General features: G+C 45.3%; 1 protein-coding gene across 31 annotated transcripts in view; it reads left to right on the top strand.

Moving 5' to 3' along the window:
- The window catches only part of CELF4 (CUGBP Elav-like family member 4), an 847078-nt gene that overhangs the window by 781360 nt on the left and 48025 nt on the right, over nt 1-17693 (top strand). For all 31 annotated transcript variants that reach the window (XM_077818124.1, XM_077818110.1, XM_077818096.1 and 28 more), the window contains one exon: nt 888-1037. In XM_077818124.1, coding sequence (XP_077674250.1) covers nt 888-1037 — 150 coding nt within the window. The remainder of the gene's footprint in view (nt 1-887; nt 1038-17693) is intronic.

The raw sequence follows: 17693 nt of genomic DNA, 5'->3' as shown, positions 1-17693 counted from the left end.
AAGAGATGACTTCGTCTTATTCTGTTAAATTATGAGATTAAATCTTAGCAGTGTTGACCTTGTCTTACATAGGTGCCGCATACCCACACTGGGCTCATCACTGGTACACCTATTTCTCTAATGTAGGCAGCACGCTCGACTCACCCCTGAATTTAGCCATTGCTCTGTCTGCCTCTCTCAGTATAGCCAGAACGGCAAGGTGCATGACAGGGTTGGGTGAAACTGCACCAGTGAAAGGCTGTCCTTGTAGGGGTAGCTGTTATAATGCTACAAACTGTAGCTGTTCTTTTTTCCTTCTTGGACTAGCCATCTACTCAGTGTATTCTCAAACTGAAGAGCCTACTAGTTCAGAGGCAGGTCATGTGACAGCCTTGCCCGTAGGCCAGTCGTTGGATTCAATAAGATCAGAAGGTTGACATCTCCAAGACTAAAACCCAAATGACATGAGATTCTCTATGCAGGTGGGACTCAGAGTACTCTTCTGAGGCCAAACAATGGTTTGAAAACAAAAGCCTTGATGATTTGCCAATAAATTAGGCCAGACCTTAGCACCATTGGAACTATGCCAGTTGACACCAGCTGAGGATCTAGTCTAAAGGTTGTGATCACTGGAGGAAAAGCCCACTCCTGGGGTTAAACAAGCTCGGGCAAACCTCTCGTGTTACGCTCTCCGCAACGTGAGCAACTGTTGCACAGTCTTGCCCGTGATGGTGCAAACTGTCCATTGCATTGTGAGATGGTTTTGACCTTTATTCATTTTGTTATCTATAGGCGTCCCTCTGGTGTTCATCACCGTAGTATCCGGGTTTGCTGTGTGTGGTCACCACCTGTGGAATTCACCATCCTAAGGCTGGTTTTTTTCCCCTCTGTTTACTTCCTTCCTGTAGGTGGGAGCACACCTCCTGGCATCACTGCACCGGCTGTGCCTAGCATCCCATCCCCAATCGGGGTGAATGGTTTCACTGGCCTCCCACCGCAGGCTAATGGGCAGCCCGCCGCAGAAGCTGTGTTCGCTAATGGCATCCACCCTTACCCAGGTAAGCCAAACCATCCCGATTCTCAGACCCAGTTGGTTTCCATCCTATTGAGACGGTCCAGTGCTGATAACTTTATCTGATACGTCCTCTCTTTCTGAGCAATGATATCCTGCTCCAGTGTGTTTCTCTCTGCCATAGGAGCTACCTTGTAGCTGGACACTAAGGTCAGGAGATCTTACCTGGTAAGCCGGCCCCATGCACATATGTCCACCCTGCACATATGTGCGGCCAGGTCAAGCTGAAACCAACATGGTGCATGTGTGGCAGTTCTCCCAGGTGTACCAAAAGGGGGCTTGTTCCTGGCTGATCTTGTATGAGCTGTGCTGAGCCTGTCTCAGCTGAAGATCGTCAGCTACATCTCTTATGGCCGACTCTTCCTGATCTCCTCCCTGAATTCAGTTATGGGCAGAAGAGTGACTGTAGAAGGAGGACACTGTGGGAGTCTGTCTTGATGGGATGGGATGGGATTGGCACTCAGCTAGCCTGCCTTCTCCATCTCGTGTTGCAACCCATGTGCTGTAGCCGGGGCCTACACAAGGCCTTTCATGTGGTGGATCAGTGCCGTTCACTGACCCCCTGGTCGTATCCCTGCTCAACTCACTTAACAGCCCTGGAGACTGAAATCCTTTATGTATCCACAGAATAGGTCCAGCTCCACACCACAAATATGGCTCAACCCTGCACTGGAGAGACTGCCTCTAGGGTTGAGGGATTAGATCAGTTTCCATAGGCATTCAACATATAGCCTGTTTGCTATGGCTGACACAAAGGGCGTCAGTTGTGAGGTGGTGTTTTTTTCAGGTTTTGGCAGTCAGCAGTGAATGGGGGATATATTATATTATGTGTGTGTGTGTATATATATATATATAATTGATTTGGTACAACCAAGCCAAGGATGCAGCAACATCCCACGAGGCCCACCTATGCACCTAGATTTCTCTGTGGTGCGGTTATCTCACCATAACCATCCATCCCTCTTCAAGCTGATGAAAAGGCATTTCTTGCTGTTTTATACACAATAAAAAAAATGATTTAAATAAATGTTACTAATTAACACTAACCACCAGCTGGTGTAGGAATGTTTTACTCTGGAGCACGCAGCGATTAATCTAGCTCGTTAGAAAGTTGAACACTGAGTCAGTACTTCAGCCAATGAGTTTGCCTCATGCGACACAAAAAGCACTCCTTCCATTTCAGCCATTCCCTTGGAGTAGGTGAGCTCAGCCTCGCAGGGAACTTTACTGATGTGCTGTGGGGACGGGAAGTCTTAGGTGATAGAAGCAGAGCTGAGTAGATAATCAGTTATTTCCGTTTGGTGGCTGAACTGAAAAATCCAAAAAATGTTTTTATTTGGGGTCAAATGAAAACGTTTGGGGCTTCGTTTTCTTCCTTTTTATGGTTTTTCTATCACACACATACCCTTGTTGTTGTTGTTTTTTGGCTTTCTTCAATCTAGCTAAATTTCAAAACAAAATGTCATTTTGCAATAGTTTGGTCAAATGATCTAGCTATCTAACTGCTCACTTTAGCTAGTCTGTGTATGTATAGTCCCGTCACTGTCATGTTTGGAGCAGTGGAAACCTTTCTGTATGCACATGCATGAATCTGGCTGCCTCCAGATCTCATTCCCAACTCCAGTCTCAGCTCAAGCCCCAGGAAAGGTTCTGAGGGTTTTCAAGCTCGGTTATGGTTTTGACATAAGACTGGGTAAAAGTTGGAGGCATCTGTCCAATTTTGTGTAAGTTTGGGGGCTTATTCAAACCCTCAAACTGAAGCTCAAGGCATGTGAATCCAGGCAAAGAGAATGTTTGCACAAACACCTAAGATCTGAGGCAGTGAATGCTACTCACTTTTAGTTACGATTCCTGGTACTACTTGGTGAAATTCACCTTCGTTTAACTTGAATTATTTGACTAATGAGTTGATTAGGCCCATTGAGTTGTTATACTAAGGGGTCCAATCCTACCACCATTCCCCATGCTAGTCCAACTAGACTAACAAGAAAGATTTTCAAGATCAGGCCCTTGTGATAAAGCCTTGCAGAACTGCTTCATGGCGGGGTTTTTATTAATATTGTTTTATTCCCTGATAGCCCTGGCAGGAAGAGAATTCCTTTCAAATCAAAATCTTTACTGTTTGCCTAGCCCAGGCCTCTGGCTACTTAGAGAAATAGATTTTCAATTTATTTTACCTGGGAAAACCCAGGGCTTATATTAAGGGGAAATAGTTTTCTAGAACTCAATCAAGTTTCATAAAATCTGAAGCTTAAAGCTAGATCTGGTCAGGAATTATTCGATAAAACATTTTGTGTCAGAAAATGCCCATTTGTCAAAACCAAAATGTTTCACAGAAACATATCAGTGTCCATGAAACTTTCATTGGGAAGCATTTCTCAGCTCCAGGATGGAATTTCTGGTCAAATCAGGAAACAGAGAGCAAGTGAGAGAGAGTTGGGGGGTTTATTTTTGTTTGTTGGTTTGTTTGTTTACTAAAATATTTCAAAAGGTCTTGATTCATTCAAATGGGGAAAGAAATCACATTTCAAAACCTGCACATTTTTCACAAAACTGACTTCTTGTTTTCCCACCAGCCCTATATAAAATATTTTCAGCCAGAGATATTGCAGAAACCCAAATCGCTCCCAGGCTGGCCAATCCCAGCTAGTGAGGAGCGACGTGCAAACAATATGATTTGAAAAAACTTGGAACACTGTCTGTGCTCTGTGGACCTCTTTGCTATGGAAAATGCAGCATGTTACCAATCAGCCTTTGCCTAACTCTGCTCTCATTGAAGTTAATCAGACGTTTCTCCAGAGATCTCAGTGGGTCAGATTCTAGCCTACTGGTTCAGTGCTGCTTGTCCCAATTTGAGATGAGCCCAGAGGACAAGCCTGGATCCAAGCATTCCCAAAATAGGATTGATTTATTTTATTGTGTGTATCAGTTCCAACTTCCTCTCTGTACCTGTCTCAGGCTCTGTGCAAATGCCAAAACTTTAGCCATTGCCACGAGGTATTATTGAGGCCAAGAGCTTAGTAGGACTCAAAAGAGGATTAGACACTTATATGGATAATGAGAACATCTACAGTTATATTCGACTGGATAAAAACGTATGAAGGACACAAACCCTCATGCTTTATGATAGAAGCCAACCGCCTAGGGTTAGGAAGAAACTTTTAATGTTCAGCAGCTTAATCTATCATTGTCCATTATGAGATATCTTGCACCCTCCTCTGAAATATCTAATATTGGCACTGCCTTATACTCCTGTGGTTCAATGGTTCTATATACAACAATTGTAATTAAATTTGAAAACAGGGTATGTAACCATGTCTACACCCATAGATTGCACAGGAAAAAAACACAGATCTCCCATAATATATATGTTCACAGCCCCAAACCACATCTCCCCACCCAGCTTTCACCAGCCTCTGGTTTACAGTATACATCTGGCACAAAAATGTCCAGGAACATTTATTATTATTTATTTATTTAGCAGCATATATAGCACCTTGTGACCCAATTCATCTCTCCGTTACTCTTCCGTAAATGCTGAACAATTCCACTGTGGGTTTATACCATTGTAAAGTTTGGCAGAATTTGACCCACTGCCTTCCTTGCATGAAAATAGCAAAACATAGAACAACCGCTGTCTTTAGATACATATGGTCTGGAGTGTCAGAATCAATGTAAATTCCATTAATCATGAAGCCTATCTATCTATCTGTCTGTCTGTCTGTCTGTCTGTCACACCTAACTACTCTAGCATTCCACCAAAAATCTTCAATCTTTGAAACATAAAGGCAGGATGACATCATATAATTGCCTTCCCTTTATTTTTCCTTGGATTTTTTTTCTCTGTTCATTTTTCTTAAATAAAAGCTTCAAAACAAAACCCAAAGAGTGCAGTCACAGTAGGTGCAGCAGACACATCTGAAAAGAAATCCTCTTTCTTTTTTCTCTCTCCTCCCTGGCTCCTTTTTACCATTCTCTCCTGCCGGGCAGCAGAGGACGTGAACCCAATATCATTCAAGTTCACGTTGAACTTTTGAACCCACCGTGTTTGAGAGGGTTTGGAAATTAGGCAACATGAGTGCAGCTATCACAGCTTGTCAAGGGTGTGTTCTCAGCCTCCGTTCCTACAGCTTCACTGCACTGTGCTGTTGTGACCTACCAACGGATCCCATGCAATATCACTGCAGATCAGTCAGCCTCAGGCAAGCTTGCCCTCCTCTCACACCCGCCAAGCCTGGCCAGAATTCACTGTTCTGAGGTTCTCTCACAGTTAGGGATTCTGTCCAGGGAACAAATATTTTCCTTCCCTTTACGCTAATCTCAGGCCATTTGGAGAATTGCACTAGTTTATCTGCAGGCCCTTTGGCCTTTCAGTGTCTCAGTTCAGGGCGCCATTGAACATGGCAGTGTGTCAGAACATATAGCAGGAGCAAAAGCCTAATCCTTTGTGCCACGAGATTGTGAGCAACGTCACAGCAACCGCAAAGAGTGCTCACCGGCTCCGGGTTAACAGGAGTGACAGGGACTGCAGTCGGCCGGCGAGGCCTCGTACCAGCTGAGATGAGAGCTGAGGGCTCAGTGCTTCATTTACAGGAGCGTAAGAAATGTAATAAGAAAGATAATGACCTCTTTATGGGCTAGATTCTGTTCTCCGTTGCACCACTAACAGCCTGTGACCCTCGTGGAATTACTCTGTATTTATAGTGCGTAACGGACAGCAGAAGTTGGCCTCAGGTAGTGACCATTAATCCCTTTCCTCTGTTACTAATGACTCTGCTGTATACAGTAAAACCACACAGGTCACATTCTTTCACTAGGTCTCATGCACAAATACGGTGTCACTTTGGAAAATGGAACTGAGGCTCCTGACTCACATCGGTGCTTTTGAAAATTTTATCACAGGCCCCTTGCCCTACATCTTTGTGACCAAGTTGCTGCTTGTCCCCTTTTTGTGCTGGATGGCGTTTATACTCAAGGACAATACGTAGGGGAGAGGGCAAGTTATAGACCCATGAATTTTTCAAATAAGCCCTTCAAACCTACTGGCTTCCTAAAGCAGCCATTCTGATACATTCATAGAATCATAGAAGATCAGGGTTGGAAGGGATCTCAGGAGGTCATCTAGTCCAACCCCTGCTCAAAGCAGGACCAACCCCAACTAAATCATGCCAGCCAGGGCTTTGTCAAGCCAGGCCTTAAAAACCTCTAAGGAAGGAGATTCCACCACCTCCCTAGGTAACCCATTCCAGTGCTTCACCACCCTCTTGGTGAAAAAGTTTTCCCTAATATCCAACCTAAACTTCCCACACTGCAACTTGAGACCATTACTCCTTGTCCTGTCCTCTTCCACCACTGAGAATAGTCTAGAACCATCCTTTCTGGAACTACCTCTCAGGTAGTTGAAAGCAGCTATCAAATCCCCCCTCATTCTTCTCTTTTGCAGACTAAATAATCCCAGTTCCCTCAGCCTCTCCTCATACATTGCTACTGAACCAGGCAGATGTCATTGATATGGTTTATGCTACAGTTGAATGGATGACAGAAATCAGGAGCTTTTGGAAACCCATGTTTCCCCCATCTGAGGCAAAGAAGAATCATGTGTGAGGTTTGGGGGTTCACCCAGGCCTGTAAGGGTTTCAGTCACCACCTGCCTTGTAACCCTGGGTGTCTTGTAGCCGTGCAGCTTTGGTCCAGAGCTCTGACCCCAACCGTCTGCCAGAAACTCACAAGCCTCACCCTGTCTTTCCCAACTTGGTTACTCCTGGCAGGCTGCTCCTGGTACCCTTCCAGCTCTGAATCCACCCCAAAATCATCCTACTGCAGGGACCAGGCCCTCTCACTGGGCCCTTGCAGGGAAAGTTGGTGCCTCTCCAGAGTCAGCAAAACATTCCAACCTGTCAGCTTCCTGGAACCACACACAGGTTACTGAACTTACCCAGCACTGATGATTTCTCATGACAGCAGAACAAGTTTATTAACAAAAGAGCGTGGATTAAGTGATACCAAGTAAAAGGGATAAAGGTAGAGGCGGTTACAAACAAATGAAAACACCCCCCTAAAAGTCTAAAACGTAATCTAGCAAGATAGAGTCTTTGTTCAAGATGGTTTCTCTCATCCACAGTCTCCTTTCTGGCTTTTTACTGGCCAGGACTCATCACAGTGATCAAATCACTTGGTTTCTTTGTCTTCTTAAGGTGTAGGAAAAAGATGGCATCTCTCTCTGGCCCTTATATTCCCAAAGGAATTATCTTTGCCCTAAAAGTCAGGAAGGCCTCCTGACTCTCTGTGGGGTACAGGAGCCATGTTAATTCTTTGTCTTTCGAGTGCAGTCTCAGGATAGCCCCCTCTGGTTTAGCTTGATGGCTTTGTTTACTGCTAATATGTAAATTGAAGGAAACCCCCATTCCTTTGTCTAGAACAAACCTGTTTATCCCCTTTACCTGGGCTAGGCTGTCTGGTCTTAAACATGTTCTAGTAACATAACACAGAGAGCATTTATAACTTCACATGTAACCTTGTTACATATATTTCACGATTATATTATGGTGTGTTGTTAGTTTTCAGATGCTACCTCACAAGATGCATTGTGTACAAATATTATTACACTAGTGTGTAAGGTGTGTGAATACATGGGTGCCTAGGGTCCCCTCATTATCTTTGGTAGCATTAGTGGTTATGGGGGCATATTTTCAAAACCACCGTTTGGTGGGATTTCTGTTCCTAAATTCCCAAGGCGTTTTTGAAAATCTCCTCCCACATCCTCTGTGGGACTCCAGCCACTAGAAGGCGATATGGTTTCACACTCCTGAGCTGGCCGGATGTTACATCCCTTGTAGCACACATCACTAGCCAGGATGTGGTTTACAGCAATGTGGTCCAGTTCCCAGTCTAGAGCAAGTGGCTCTGATGAGGATAGATTGCCACTGATAAGGTGGAAGGTAGACAGGCTGCCAGTCTTTTATTAGGGGGTGAGCACAGTGGTGTCAAACCAATTGGCTGGAAGTAAAAAACAGAGAGATTTAGGCTGGAAATAAGGCCTACATTTTTGACAGAGAGGGTAATTAACCTTGGAACAATTTACCAAAGTTCATGGTGGATTCTCCATGACTGACACATTTTAAAACAGGATTGGATGTTTTTTCTAAAAGATCTGGTCTGGGAAATATTTTGGGGAAGTTCTAGGGCCTGTGTTATATAGGAGGCCAGACTAGATGATCACAGTGATCCCTTCTGGCCTCGGAATCTGTCAGTCTATGAATGCATGAAAGCCACATGGCAGAATGAAATCAACATAAAAAGCCTCCTGGGCAAGCCTGGTGGGATTAAACACACAGGCACTATGATCACCAGCTACACAGGACACCCTGTGGCCTGGGGAAAAAAGCATGGAGATTCAGTGTGACTTCAGCAGGATTTCTCTGGGGGAGTGTTGTGAACCTGGCAGGATCACCATGCAGGGAAAGGATGACAAAGCTAGTACCCTTGGCAGTTCCTTCACCCACACAGTTGATAAGAGGTCACTTTTAGATCTTTCCCAGGAGAATGCAGCCAAAATCTGCTCACACTGCCAAAATTTTCACCCAAGAGCATCTTCTATCTTGGCTACAGCCACACATATCCACCCTCATATCTCATTGCAAGGTTGATTCCCCGCTGTGCTCTGCCCAGGGTGTGAGCCTGGCTTGCTTGATTCTCTACTTCTCCACTGGGCTCTCTGGCATTCTCTCCTACCCCACCTCTTACACTTGGGAAAAGCTCCCAGCCAGAATCTGGAAAGAGCCCTCACCTTGTCCTCCTTCCAGTCCCTCACCAGCCCTCTCCTCTACAGGAAACTGTAGCCTAATAATGGTTAGCCGGGTGGCAAGCTGGGCTCACTGCTCCTGATTGGTTCAGATCTGCCCCCATCCTGGGATGTCTCTTATCCTGTCTCTCCCGCCCTGTGCCCAGGCCCGCTTGTGTCTCTCATCCGCCGGTCAAGGCGTCTTTTAGACTCCTTAGGGATGTCCACATGGCCAGTAGCCGCCCGCCGCAGTGGGTCTCCGAGCCCAGGTCGACTCGCGGGGCTCATGCTAAAACCAGCTGTGTGGAGAGTGCTTTTAAGTTGTGTCTCAGGCTGGATTTGTGGCTCTGAAGCACACCCCTTTCCCCTTAGCCCTTCAGAACCCAGGCACCAGCCCGAGCCACAATGTCATTTTTAGCATTGAAGCACAAGCCCCACCTACCCAAATCTGTCTAGCCCCGGTCAGAGGCTCCTGCCGTGGGCTGTGTAGACATACCCCGTACAGCTGAGACTGTCGTTTGCTTTCTGTTTGTACCTAGCACAACAGGGACTCAAACTATCTAGCCTCTGGGAGCTACCACAATATCTGTGTATTTTAAATAAATAATAATATATCAGGAGACTTGCGCTTTATCCCTGGCTTTGCTATTGACCTGCTGCGTGACCTTGGACACGTCACTTCAACTGTCCATGCCTCTGTTTTCCCTGTGTCTATTTAGCGTGGAAGCTCTTTGTGGCTCACAATGAGTTTGAATAACACCTTGCACAGCAGGGCCTTGGTCTGCGTTGGGGCACATAGGCTTTGCCATAAGACACACAGCGAGTAAAGATAAGAATTCCCAGAGGCAAGTTATATTAATTTAAAGCAGGTGGGGCCTCTTACCCCTTCGTTTTTCTACTCTGAACATACATGAACATACTCTGAACTTGCCATGTGGACAGGGACAGGGATTCTCAGCCCTGCAGGAGAGAGGCCAAAAGAACAGGTTCCCTGGGTCTTGTGAGGAGTTTCTCAGTGTGGAGGGCATGGAGGATGGAATAGCATGCCTTTGACAGCACAGCATCCTGCCCCTGTAAGGCGAAACGAGACCAGAAAGCACAGGATCGGTCGCTGTTTTCTGCCGGATCAGCACATTCTTTCTGTTATTGCAGTTATTGTTGTGTCTGAATACCTAATTAATTACAACAGTAAACGCTGGCTTCTTTAATCACAGCATCAGCTGTCCTAATCAATCTTAATAATATGGAATCCGTACTATGGCACCCATGAATTTTAATCTACATAAATTTCTTAAGACCTCTCGCAAGCTTGTTGTACGAAATGATATAATTATGGATATAGATTAGGGCTGTAGAGAGTGATTTAAATTGGATTTAAGGAGAAGGTGACTAGAGTCCTCCCACTCGTTTATTTATTTATTTATTTTGATCCTGACCTTGCAGAGGGTTTTCTTTTTGTGATTATTTTATTTCCTTCTAAACTGAAAAGCGGGTAACAGCATGGCCTGCTTTTATCACCCGACTTCACCATACTCAACTCCAAATACACACTTTCAATATCCACCCCTCTGGAACCCTGTGAGAGGTGACACGGTCTTAGCACCGCTCGCGGATTTCTTGGACAAGTTTCTACAAGGCTGCGCAAAAGGTCCCGAAGCCGCACCCTGAGGCAAGAGCCCCTCATCGTATAGATAAGGAATGATCGTGCGAAGCACAGAAAAACAGATTGAATGAAATGAATTCCTTGTGCGTGGCTGTTATTGACCATGTTGAGGCAGAGAATGGCAAGATGAGAGAAAGTTGCCCTAGATCATTCCACGGAAGGGAAATCACTGGCTCTGATAGGGCGACCTGAGGGTGCTCAGCAATACAGCTGGGGGAATTTTTTTGATAACTAGTAAATTAATTGAAAAATGAATTTTTCGGGGCAACAAAACTATTCATCAATTCGGGTCGAATTCAGCAAATAGTTTCAGACAAAAACAGAACAGGATTTTTTTTTTAAGTCAAAATGATTCGTTTTAGCCCGATTGAAATGAAACAGTTTTGACTTTTCGTTTGGCAATGGCATTTCATATAGATATGTCGCTAATTTATAACAACCCCCCCAAAAAGTGGGGAAAAAGCCCCCAAAATCCCAAAATGAAACAAATGGGGGGGGGAAATCATTTGGGGTGAAATAAAATGCTTCATTCCACTCAAAACAATTTTTTTTTTCATTTTGGGGAGAAACAAAAAAAACTCAGTTTCATTTTGAACTAAACCCAATTTTTTTTCAGATATTTCAATTCAGTCCCTGAACCGAAAAATCAGTTCTTTGCTGCGTTCTGCTCCACACCTCACAGGAGCAAAGAACTCACTTAAATCAAACTGAATGGATTTCAGCAATAACAGTTGCTTGGCAGCCTGTACACTGCATGTGTTTAAACCTGACCTGGGACAGTGAAACTACAATACTCTGGATACATTGGACCTCAGGGCCCAATCCAAATCCCACTGAAGAAAATGGAGAGCCTCCTATTTACTTCAATGGGAGCTGGATCAGGCCCTAATCTTAATCATCTCATCTACACCAGTGTAACTCTATTGACTTCAGTTCAGCTCCTACTGATTTACCCTGAAATATAAGAGAGCAGAATCCAGCCCTTTTTGTACGTAGTCAGTTTCACCTTTTGGTTACCCAGACACTGGCTAACTTGCAGCTGTTGTGTTTGAGTTACTGATGCCCGGGGAGGAATGGGATATTTATTACATGTTTTTCAAAGCACTATTTTCACTGAATTTCTTTTTAAGAAAACATATTAGATTCTGTAACCATCATCCCCATATGTTCCTAGGGAAGCTAAATATTGGGCCTAAAAGCAGCTGGGTGTCCCTTTAAAAAGCAGATACACGTTACAGTGACATGAAAGCTTCCTTGCATTTATTTGAAAGCGCTGGGATTTCGTGCTGACTTTGGGAAGTCATCCTTGGGGTTTTTTTGGCATTGGGCAAAGGATTCAGAAAGTGACATTAATGGATCTACTTTCTTTGAAGGACTTGGGAGTTGTTTCTTGACTTCTGCCTAACGAATTAGTGCTGCCTTCGTTAAATTTATATTTATGGTCGTAAAGTAGGTCATTGGCTTGCTTTATGTCTCCAGGTTTATGGAAGGTTATCTGCTGTGGTCACCTTGTGTCATCTTGGCCAGGGTCATCTTGCAAAGAGATGATTGTATCTGAGCAGGACTTTTCCCGTAGAGATATGGAAATGATCAAATTAATATCGAGGCAATCTCCTTTCCTCAGTCTCCTGTCCAGGGATAAGGCTCTTGCCCTGAGCTGCCAGCAAAAGTTACTCCTAACATCTGTTTGCACAGTGCACCTTTCTCTTGCATTTACTGGGCCAGATCCTCAGCCGCTGTACATCAATGTAGCTCTAGAGGCTTAAGCAGAGCTAACGTAACCTCCACCAGCAATCTGGCCTTTTGAGATCAGCTGTAAACAGTAGCCTTTTTCCTTTTCTGACACCATCTTCCAGATCCTCAGTGTGTAAGTGACATCAGCTTAGATGACCTTGCACATCGGCAGAATGGGTGTAAGAGCTATGTGAGTCTGACAGCAAGGGAGTTTGATTGCAAGGGTGTCTAACTTACACTTCTGTGTGCAACATCTCTGAATTTGGCCTATCATTTCCAGTGCTGTCAGTCCAACACCTTGTACCATGCTAACTTCAGCTTAAGTTTGGTTATAAAGGAGAAGATAGTGCTACAGAAAAGAGAAGTGTGTCTACACAGAAAGGGAAGGGGAAATGCCACAATGAACAGAAAAAAGAAAATGAGGACTTGTGGCATCTTAGAGACTAACAAACTTATCTGAGCATAAGCTTTCATGAGCTACAGCTCACTTCATTGGATGCTCAAATAAATGTGTTAGTCTCTAAGGTGCCACAAGTCCTCCTTTTTTTTTTTTTTTTGCGGATACAGACTAATGCGGCTGCTACTCTGAAACCTGTCACAATGAACAGAGCTGTTCCATTACCACAGCTGAACCCTGCCATTGAAAGGATGCTGGATGCCCTGGGACTAGCCCCTGTAAAATGTGGAACATGTGTTAATGGGCATGTGTGTGGTGAGTGATAAAACAAATCCCTGCACACACTCCTATGTTAGGACACAGAGAATTAATTCAGACATCCCCTTCACTTTGAATTTTAACTAGAGATATGAACCCCAGTCAAAACCCAAGATCCAAACACAACTAAACTCTGGGAAACTTTGGATCTGGATCTGAACTGTGTGGCTTGGGCCCATCTTAAATCCTAACTCCTGTTTCATTTCACTTATAGGTAAATTGAGATACAAACTGGCTGCAATACACATTAACATAGCATGGCTCTGTCTCCCTCTAGTGCCTAGTCTGTGCTGAGAGCTTCATGAATCTGCTATAGCTTTTGAGCTAAGGAAGCTGGGTCCTTTAGCTCAAGCAGTAGAAGCTTTCAGATCCACCGGTCCGAGGTTCAGCCCCACAGATTAGGATTCAGCCAGGGGCATCATTACACTACCGATCTTCCACCTCATCGTCTTTTCCCAGGGGTCTGGGCAAGGAATAAGGTACAGAATTAAGCTGGTTGTATGGTTCCCAGAGCCCCAAGCTGCTGGAGTGTTGCCTCCCTGCAGGTCTCTTTACTGGTGTGGAGATACAGGGCATCGCCCCTCTCCGTGACCCCACTCCCTGGCTGGCAGGTCTGTACAGAATGACTGGGGCTGCACCTATGCCCAGGTGCCAGCAGTAAGGCGAAAGCATTAGACTCCTGCATCTTCCTTACCTGTCAGTAACGTTCCAGGAGCCCAATCCAAAGCCTACAGAAATCAATAAGGAAACTTTCCATGGGCCAGGGGGAATTCTCCATGTGATCCCTGTGAGAAACCCACAGTTTCACGGTTTGATAATGCCCATGCTGACAAGTCTCCTAAAGGTAGAGGAAAATTACGACCTCTAAAAGCTTTGTATGGGAGGGACCAGAGCTGCATTTAGGGGCCTGTTGTTGCAAACCCTTTAAATAAAACATGTTGCCATTTTTTAATATTTAATCTTAAAAGGTTAAAAGTAATTTAAAATTAAGTTTCCTAAGATGATTGCCTTGGCCCTGATGACGAGAATGTGGCTTATAGGCTAGGTGAGCTTTCCATGGATGCTGGAGACAGACCAAGGGATCTAGGAGTCAGGAAGGCTGCTTCTGTTCCTAGCTCTGCCACTGAGTGGCTATTTGGTACTGGACAATTAATGTCCAGTCTGATTGTCAGAAATGAGGAGTAAATTCCATAGGGGCTGCCGGCATTTGTCATCTCTGTGAGAGCCGGCCATCATGAGCCTCTCTGTGCCTTAGTACCTTTATAAAAGGAGGCTCCAGATTAGAGCGGGCAGAGAAAGATAATTCCATAGAGCTGAGGATTTAGATAGCTCGAAATCTGTTTTTTTTTCAACTAGGAACGAAAACTACAAATTTCAAAATTCTCTGTGAAAGGGGATGGAGACGTAGGGTCCCTGGCCAGCTGCCCTGGATCCACAGACCCTGGAAGGTCTGGGGTCCCCAACGCAGGGAAGCCTGCATAGACGGGCTGCCCTGGTGCCATGGACCATGAAAGCCTATGCCCCCCCAGCAGCCTGCAGGGCAAGATGGCAGGTTGTATCCGAGCTTTGCCTGGTGTCTGAAGGAATGTTGTCAGAACTGAACCATCTCTGCAAAATGTTTCTATTTGGATTCATTAGCAAATTCCGAGAAAAAAAATGTTTCTCTGGAATGTTTCCAGCTAGCTGTACTCCAAATATTTATCCAGCACACAGAAGGGGAGAGAGGGTTGTAACTGGCACCTTGAGATCTTCTGGTGGTCACAAGACTTTGTTATTACTGGGAGGTTTCACCTAGCACTCAAGGCATGGACTAAACCATATTTGGAAGGGGAGGTGAATGTTATGACAACACAGTACTTACCCATTTTACATATAGATTAAACTCAGGCATGTATAAATTAAGGGTACGTAGCCTGGGTGATCAAAATCTGCAGCTGAGCACTCAGGTTAACTTAAGTGTGAGCATCCCCACAGCTACGCATAGCCCCACAACTGTGTCCTCTGTACTCGCCCTCGGTGCTTTATGCTGAAACACTCTAGGATTATTTCCCAGGCAATTCTGTCAATTACAGGAGAAGGTATCTGTTCCCTCAGGGGGAATTGTGGGAAGGCAGTGGGGGACAATCAGCACTCGGGTGATCTTGCCTATGTCGTCACTGCAAAGTGGGATGGTTCCAGCCCAAGCTAAAGCACAGCTCAGGCTTTAACCCTACCTTCAGCCTTGTAGTTGAGTGTGGGTTCAAAGCACAAACTAGCATGTGCTTTAAGGCTGTGTGTGGATGGTAGGAGGGTTGGGCAAAAACATGTGCAGACACATAGTCTAAGACGACCATGCATTGGATGCACTTCCTGCAATGTAAGCCCAGGATTTGAACTCAGCCTCAAGCCTAACCCCCATTCTGTCTGCACATAAATCGTGCTCACCTGGGGCCTGAGCCTGAGGCAAGCTGGGACCCAGGGTTCCAGCCCTATTGCCTTGCAGTAACTTGTGCTCTGGACTTTGCACTGGACTTGTGCTCTGGGAGTCCACCAGAAGAATCCCACGGGCCGACTTTCATTGTCCTCTGGACAGTCAAGTTTGGTGGGCAGTCAAGAAGCTTTCCTACTCTGCACCACGAACAAAGTGCTAAAGTGGCCACATTTTGGGAGGGCGCGAGGAAGTCTGCTATATGGATGGTTGGAGTTGGGCCCACATAATGCAGTGTACATGCTGGAGACCCCAGTTGGGAGCCAGGGTTCAGCAATTCCTAAGCCGGGGTTACAAATGAGTGTAGATGCTCAAGCCCTAGGTTATCAAACCTGGGTCTGCTAACTCAAGCTCTGCTAACCCTGGCCTTACATCTCAGTGTAGACCCCTCCTAAAGACTTGTCCTCAGGCAGTCTGTGGCAAAGCTGGCTCCCATAAATCTTGACTCCAGTCCCTGTTCTAAGCCTGCACCCACATGACCCATTCTCACAGCCCAACCAGTCAAAGAGATGCTTTAAACTCAGTCTGAGAGCTGGCCAGAGTTGGGTTCTGCCCTCTAAGATATGTGCAACTTGCCTCTGCCCTTGTCCCAAGCCCTGGTGAGGCAAGTCAACTAGGAAGACCTCCATTATGGTTAATATTGTTCTTTGACACTTCGGCTCAAATCAGATGGGAAGGGAGACACACAGGGAAGCTACAGAGCTCTCCCATAATTCAGTGGGCTGATAAGAGCCAGCCTGTACTCCTCCCTGTCACACATTCAGTGTCTCTCCTTCGCCTTACCAAGGGCAACCAGACTTTCTTGCGAGACCTCCACATCCTTGGCTGTGCCATCTGAGCCCTTGCCTCCAGCCACACCTCCATGCTCAGAGAAAGGAGACAGGGGAGGGGGGAAGTATCAGCTCCCTCAGGGATTGTCTTAAAAGTACAAAGCCTGGAGGGGGCCACATAAATGTAAAACTGTGCCGCACCAATAAATACAAATTAAACTCATAACAAGAAGTGAAATATTAGGGCCAAGGTGACATTCGGACTGGAGGTTCAGTCAAGCTTTGCTTTAAATATTTTATGGCTGCAGATAAAGAAAGAGCTTATCCAACGTTTTTTTTTTTTTTGTATTTTTTTTTTCATCAACCAGAGGGGAAAGGGAGAGAAAAAAAGCCTACCAGCTCTGGCTGCACTTGAACTAGACTTCAAAGTTTCACAAAAACAAACACTTTTAGGAGAGCATGCGGGAGGTTTGTGCAGAAAGAAAAGGCACTGGGAAGAGGACTAAGTGGCTTACACAGAGATTGGCTGCTTCCTCTCCTAAAGCTGTTGGCCAGCCTTGCTATGCCCTTTGAAACAGCTGCCGTATTCTGCCACAGAGGTGGCTGCATTTGTGCAGCAGATTAAGCAAAATTTTGTAAAGGGCTCTGGGAGGCTTCAGAGAGCAAATGAGTTTTTGTTTCTCTCTGCTCCCCATCTGTCTGTCCATGTCCATCAGTTGTCTCTTGTTCTGTGCTAAGATTTTAAGCTTGTTGGGGCAGAGACTGTCTTTTTGTGCTGTGTTTGTACAGTGCCTGGCACAGTGAGGTCCTGAGGTGCTACAGTAATACAAATAAATAGTAATAATAATAAGTTGGATAAATGGTATAGTTAGAGAAGGGCACAAACTCCAGAGTTGGGTCTAGATCTAAATTTTTCCCCGAAGTTTGGGATAGGCTCAGGGCTATCTCTAGTGCTCATTATTATAAGGAAAATAATGACTTCTCTGCGAAATCCAGGCTCTTCCTTTCATTTCACACCTTCCATCTCCCACGTACAGCTCCTCACCCTGACACACGCATTGTATGTAAGAAAAAGTAGAGACTCATCACGTCGTTGGTTCTTGCCTCAGTGCACCACACCCCCAGGCGTCTGTCTTGTGACCCTTATGGCTGAGTAACATTAAAGCTAGAGGACACACATTAAGGAGAGTCCTGGTTCTGAAAGGATTCTCTTCCTTTCTTTGCTTTTTCTTTTATTATTGTACATCTCTCCACTTCCGGGAGAGGAATGAGAGGAGTTCCAGAGGGCAGTGTAGAAAGGTTTGTCTCTTGAGGATCAGGGCACTGTTCGGAGCGGGGCTGAGTCCAAGAACAATTGATGCGTTCAGCATTGCTGCTAAGTAGATCAATCGTGTATACCTGCGCATGCCTGGAGTCACGTTTTGCCAGGCAGCGCAAGGTAGAAGTCCCCCAGTCCCACAAGATGGGTTCTCATGGTAAGAATGGGAAATAGCAGAGCTCTCCGGAGAAACAT

This window comes from Eretmochelys imbricata, chromosome 5 (assembly GCF_965152235.1).
Source record: "Eretmochelys imbricata isolate rEreImb1 chromosome 5, rEreImb1.hap1, whole genome shotgun sequence".
Lineage (NCBI taxonomy): Eukaryota > Metazoa > Chordata > Testudines > Cheloniidae > Eretmochelys > Eretmochelys imbricata.
The sequence above is the reverse complement of the archived record's forward strand: the minus strand, read 5'-3'. Positions and strand labels throughout refer to the sequence as shown.